This window comes from Myotis brandtii, unplaced genomic scaffold (genome assembly GCF_000412655.1).
Source record: "Myotis brandtii unplaced genomic scaffold, ASM41265v1 scaffold1145, whole genome shotgun sequence".
In the NCBI taxonomy this organism is placed as follows: domain Eukaryota; kingdom Metazoa; phylum Chordata; class Mammalia; order Chiroptera; family Vespertilionidae; genus Myotis; species Myotis brandtii.
The window spans coordinates 291,951-297,701 of NW_005353947.1; the positions used below are offsets into that span (position 1 = coordinate 291,951).

General features: G+C 45.5%; 1 protein-coding gene across 1 annotated transcript; it reads left to right on the forward strand.

Annotated features, from left to right (window-relative positions):
• Nucleotides 1–35: 35 nt before the first annotated feature.
• On the forward strand, nucleotides 36–3,215 carry LOC102263149 (protein FAM193A-like). The gene is made up of 2 exons (XM_014548419.1): nucleotides 36–1,271; nucleotides 1,341–3,215. Exons 1-2 carry the CDS (start codon nucleotides 36–38, stop codon nucleotides 3,213–3,215), a joined length of 3,111 nt encoding a protein of 1,036 aa, XP_014403905.1.
• The last annotated feature ends 2,536 nt before the right edge of the window (nucleotides 3,216–5,751 follow it).

Sequence of the window (5,751 nt, forward strand, 5' to 3'; positions counted from 1 at the left end):
CCCCTGCCGCTCCGGCCGCCAACCGCCCTCTAGCCATGAGCCGGGCCAGTGCTAAAGGAGGGGCCAAGCGCCGTAAGAACAAGCGGGGTGGTGGAGGCGGGGACCACAGGGCCATAAGCAGTGGCAGGGGCAGCCCAACTGCCATGCTGGGCAGCTCCCAGGACACTGTCGTTGGAGTCCCAGGTGCCACAATGGCGGCAAACAGACCCCTCGGCGTGAGCGAGCCTGTGGGCAGCGCCGCTTCTGGAGGCTACTTGGAGACTTCCTTTAACTTTGGGGACACTCGAAGAACTCCACCTTCCGCCACTGTTGATTACTGTGTTCTGTGCAGAACCGAGCGTAAAGATTCTTCTTCCCTAGAGAGTGGGATTAAGGTTGCGAGGAAATTGGGCCTTTTCATGGCTCCCATGGGCAACAGTGAGCCATACCAGACTCTGTGGGTGTGTCTGCACTGCCAGTGGACCTTAGAGAAGTTGGGGATTTATCGCGGCTCAGACCAGTCAGCACCGGGCCATGACGACCCTGACCAAGGCCCTCGTAGTGAATCCCCGGAAGGGGCAAGTGGCGGGAGGCTGCCCCGACCCTCAGAGACCCCACGTTCCGTTGAGGTCTGCAAGGAGCCCAGAGCGATCTCCCCAGAGTTAGACCCCGAGTCGCAGCAGCTGCAGGACTACTGGGCGGAAGTGCGCTACCTTGTCCGCGGCATATACCGCCAGGCAGGGACCACGCTGATGCCCGACAAAGAGTGGGTGAAGGAGCTCATAGATAGACTCTGTAAGTCAGACCCCTCCCAGCTATACCAGCGGTTGGATCAACAAGCACGAGATTACCTGCTGGAGATGAAGATCGGCCTCCTGCGACGGCTGTCAACCTCATCCGGAGTGCCATCCTGCCTGCAGAATCCTGTGCAAGCCTACCATTTCATCTCCCTGCTCCTCAAGGAGTATGGCACCTTCTGCCAGGCGGCACGCACCATCAGCACCTTCCTCACCACTCTAGAAAATAAACACTTGACTGTGTTCCAGGTGACATGGGAACTGCATAATAAACATCTGTTTGAAAATCTGGTTTTTTCAGAGCTCCTTCTACAGAGCAACTTGCCAGCACTGGTGATGCAAATCAGGCTGGGAACTACATTGCAAGACACCTGCAGCAGCGACTTATACAGCGCCTTGCTGCAACAGTACCAGTACTTTGAGGAAGAGATGCACAGTGTTGCCAAGGAGTGGTTGGAGTGCCAGAAGCGGGTCACTGTCTACATCAAGGAGAAGGTGAGAATGAAAACCAAGCTAGCAAAAGACTTGAAGCATTTTCAACAAAGGCAATTCCATGAAGAGCAGTTAACCGTTAGGAGAGTGGGCGCTGGTGAGAATTTGACCAGTGCCATGAGGCATGTGCTGTCATCACCTGATCGCAGCTCACACATCCTTATTGGTAGCATCATGGACCCTCCCACCCCCAGCAACACCCACGTCTGCCAGCTGCCACACCAAACGGGTTCTTCTGCTCCTGACCGTCTCTCTGAGAGTCACCTGCCCAGCATGTCATTAGCAAGCTTGGGGTCAGGTTCCAGCTCTCCCATTCCAATCCAGCAGCAGCCCAGACTCACCCACACAGACAATGTATCTACACCAACTACTTGCAGTGATGATGATGTGGCTTCATTGTCAGCTAAATTTGCTGAAATGTATCCATCGGATGACAACAATACCGAGGTAGTGAAGAAGAGGTCTGATGCCCGGGGGGAACCTGCCGGCTTCTTCATCAGCAGTTCGATCCTGGCTGTGCCATCCTGTTACAGCCCCCACTACAAAGGGCAGGGTAGCAAGAAAGGTGGCTATGACCCAAGGCAGAAAGGCAGGGAAAAGAGTGCAGACAAAGACAATTGCTCTGAGCACAGCTCCAACACCAGCACCAGCAGCTGCACCTGCACCTGCACCTATGCTGGTCAGAAGGAAGGCAAGTTTTGTGACTACTGCTGTGAATTCTTCAAGCGCAACTGGCCTTCAGCTGCACCAAGAGGTAGAAATTATGAAGGCATGAGGGAAAAGCTTCGTTTCCGGCTGGCAAAGAGAAAAGAAGAGCAATCGAAGAAAACAGATCAGCTCTCTGAACAGGAGAGTGGGGTGGATCATCGCACAGTGGAGGACTTGCTGCAGTTCATAGACAGTTCAGATACCAAGCCTGTGAGCAGCACACGGGCAGCCAAGAGGGCAAGACAAAAACAAAAGAAGCTGGAGGAGAAAGCTCACCTTGAAGCAGAGGCCAAGGCCCGGGAACAAGAGCACCTCCAAGAGGAGCAGAGGCAACAGGAGCAGAAACAACAGGAGGAAATGAAGGAGCAGCTTCCAGAGGAGTTTCAGCAGCCCCAAGTTGTGAGAAAGAAGGAGAAACTAAGAAAAGACTTTCCCAAGTTGGACATGCCTGGTGGAAATTTCAGGGCAGCAACCAAGTATGTATCTGTCTCTGCACACATACACAGTGGTTCCCTAGAGCAAACTGAAGAACCAAAAACCTCTTCTCACTCACCTTCCAGACACTCAGCCCACACAGGGTCAGGGGCTCATGGGGATTCCAAGTTTGTCCTGACAAAGGAGGTTAGTGGGAAGCAGCAGGAGCCCTTCTCTTTTCTCCTAGACACAAAGCATCACCACAAGGAGGCGACTGGCAAACAAAAGCCAAAACAAGCATGGAAGGCCAGCAGCGAGCCAAGGAGGAAGCCTGCGGAGTTCTCTGGAGCCGCAGAGGTCCAGCCCAGATCCCAGACCCAGACTGAGCCAAAGACTAAAGAGCTTGATCTCACTTCGATGTCGGAGCAGCAGAGAAAGGAGAGAAAAATCAACAGAAACAGTAACAAGAAACAGCCGGACCAGGTCAAAGCAGGGAAGGCAAGCTCAGGCCCCACTGAGCCCACCTGCCCTAGTAAGCAGGTATACCACAGCAAGCAGGTGTTGGCAGACACCCCTCAGCCCAAGGGCAAGAGCAAGAAAAACAGGAAGAAGAAGGGAGACGGAGATGGAGATGACACCTCGCTCGAAGATGTCTTTATGCCTAAAGACATTGACCTAGACAACGTGGAGATGGATGAGACAGAGAGGGAAGTGGAGTATTTCAAAAGATTCTGCTTGGATTCCACCAGACAGACCCGACAAAGACTGTCCATAGACTGGTCCAATTTTAGCTTGAAAAAACCACCTTTTCTGCCCACTGAATGAGGACCACCTAGAGAAGGACATGTGGGACATTGGCCTGGCCCCAGGGCTTCCCACCTCACCCAGACCATACCAGGTGAGCCATCAGACTTGGGGCATCCATGCTGAGAACTTGTTACCCAACCCATGTTATTAGCATGTAGTCTGTGAGACTTTGATCATAGCTCTATGCCGCTACTTCTTCCAGCACCTCAGCCTTGAAAACCGGGGCCTTGGCCAGAGACTTTTCATCATCTAAACGGCTCTGTCGCCTCTGTATCTTGCCCTGTCATGTCACATGTCCTTGCCCGGCATCTCCATCACTCAGTTCCCAGCCCACCCAAGGTGAGCAGGTTGGGGAAGGTGTTCTCTATTATCCACAATATTCAGAGTGTATACATTGCACTGTTTGTGTCTGAGCCCCTGACTTGTAGGTAGCCTGTAGAATGAGAAAGTTCAAAAACAAAACCCACACAGTACTCACACCATCAAGTCTGTTAGCAAGTATAGGGCTGTATTAACACAAATGTTACTTGTTAAGTGGTGTATCCAAGGTTTAAAGTTTGGTTCTGAGTCTTGTTAGAAATAGGATAGGACCAGTTTCTGTAGTTATAGTCTGAATAGTGAGTTTACATATAGTTTTATACCAACTATCTAAAACCTAATTGCAAATAGACCACTAGTCTACTTTTATGGACTTGAATAATTAATTTAAAATTAGGGTTGGTATTTATTTCATTTGTAATCTAAATGTTAGTTTCCTAGAATAATAAAGATTGATGTTCAGCAAAAAACAAACATAAAACAACACTTGACATTTAAAAACATGTGTTTATTGATTTTAGAGAGTAAGGAAGAGGCGAGGGATAGAGAGGGAGAAACATCAAAGAGAAATACCAATGGTCTGCCTTCTGCAGGCCCCCTACTGGGGATCGAGCTCAAAACCTGAACATGTGCCCTGACAGGGTATTGAATTGGTAACCTCTTGGTTCATGGTTCCATTCTAAACCACTGAGCATTGATTTTAAGCTATTTTCAAAAGAAACTTGCCTTCTCAATCTCAGTATTCCGGAACATTAAGTGACTATAGGTATTGGATATTGTGTTGTTCTTTATGAAATGATACATGTAACTGTTGGGGACATCAGTTTTTTTTCAAAGAGGGATGCATAATATATAGTTGACTATGTATATTCATGCTAAGAATTACCTTGTGTTTTGGCTGTTTCCTAAATTATAAAACATATACATGTGCAGAAATATATTAAAATGAAAGGAAGATTGCCTTTATCAAGAGGCTATTAAGACTGAACAGCAAGTATGGTATTTCATCTGGATATTTTTTGATTGTTGTTGATGAAACCTAAAAATACCTATTTGGATTTTGACAAGGTTTTTTTTTTTTTTCTTTTTTGGAATTTATTTTTTTTTTTTTTTTGGTGGTAGTGGTGGTGGAGTTTTTTGTTTGTTTAAGCATAGTTTATTAATTTTTTAGAGAGAAAGGAAGAGAGAAGGAGACACAGAAAGAAACATATATGTGAGAATGTAACATTGATTGGTTGCCCCCTGCCAGGAATCAAGCCCGAAACCCGGGCATGTGCCCTGACTGGGAATCGAGCCAGCAACCTTTTGGTACACCGGACCACTCCCAACTAACTGAGCCACAGAGGCCAAGGCCTGTTTGTTTGTTTGTTTGTTTGTTTTAACTGGGAGAAGCTCTCCTCTGAGTGGAACAGTTGCTACAGAAAATCTTGTTCTTTTGTTTTCCTGTTGCATGACAGACAAATATTTTTTAGAGCAGTGAAGGTGCTGTTATAGTCCAGTGTTCTAGAATAGGCAATATCTAATGTTTAATTTTAGTTTTCTAACTCTGTTAGCTATTACCAGAAATTTTTAAAGTTTTTTAAGTAGTCTGATATTTTTATGTAAAGAGCATTCAATTTTGCTATGAATAATTTTTTGTAACCTAACAGAGAATCAATATTCTCTGTCAGTGCCAAGGGCTTCCTGTAGTTCTATTCAATTATTACAATAAATATTTTTAGATAAGAGTTTTTAAAAAAGTATTGCTAAAACTTCTCACTTAAAAGTCATTTTTGTATTTCAGAATTGTTCTTTTCTCAATAAGCATCCTACAGAGCTTAAATAGTATTAGCCAGGTTACCTTTTTCACAGTCATCTCATGGTATATTTGAGTAATATAAAAGTTTTAGACCAGCTCTGTACTGCTTTTCATGTGTGGGTGGTTTCACATCACTGCTCACAAGAATATCCTTAATAAGACCTATGGATAAAATTCATTTTTTGGCTTTGTTAAACCAGTCAAATTTTGTTTGTTCTGTGTGCATTATAAAACAAAAATGCAGAAAAAATTACCTATACTGCTTAAAATAAGTTATATAGCATATAAAATTTAGAGATACTGATTTTAAATTTCAAACACAAAATTATCTGTTTATTATTTATTATCTGTTTATTAGTATTGTTTGCTTTCTTCAGCAGTAAGGTAACAAAAAAAAGTTTTGTCTAAAGTTGATTTGCAAAATCAAATAAAAAAGCT

Coding starts and splice junctions, on each gene's coding strand:
- LOC102263149 (XM_014548419.1), top strand. CDS start 36: ATGAGCCGGGCCAGTGCTAAAGGAGGGGCCAAGCGCCGTAAGAACAAG. Junction 1,272..1,340: donor CTGTCTACATCAAGGAGAAG/GTGAGAATGAAA, acceptor CATGAAGAGCAG/TTAACCGTTAGGAGAGTGGG.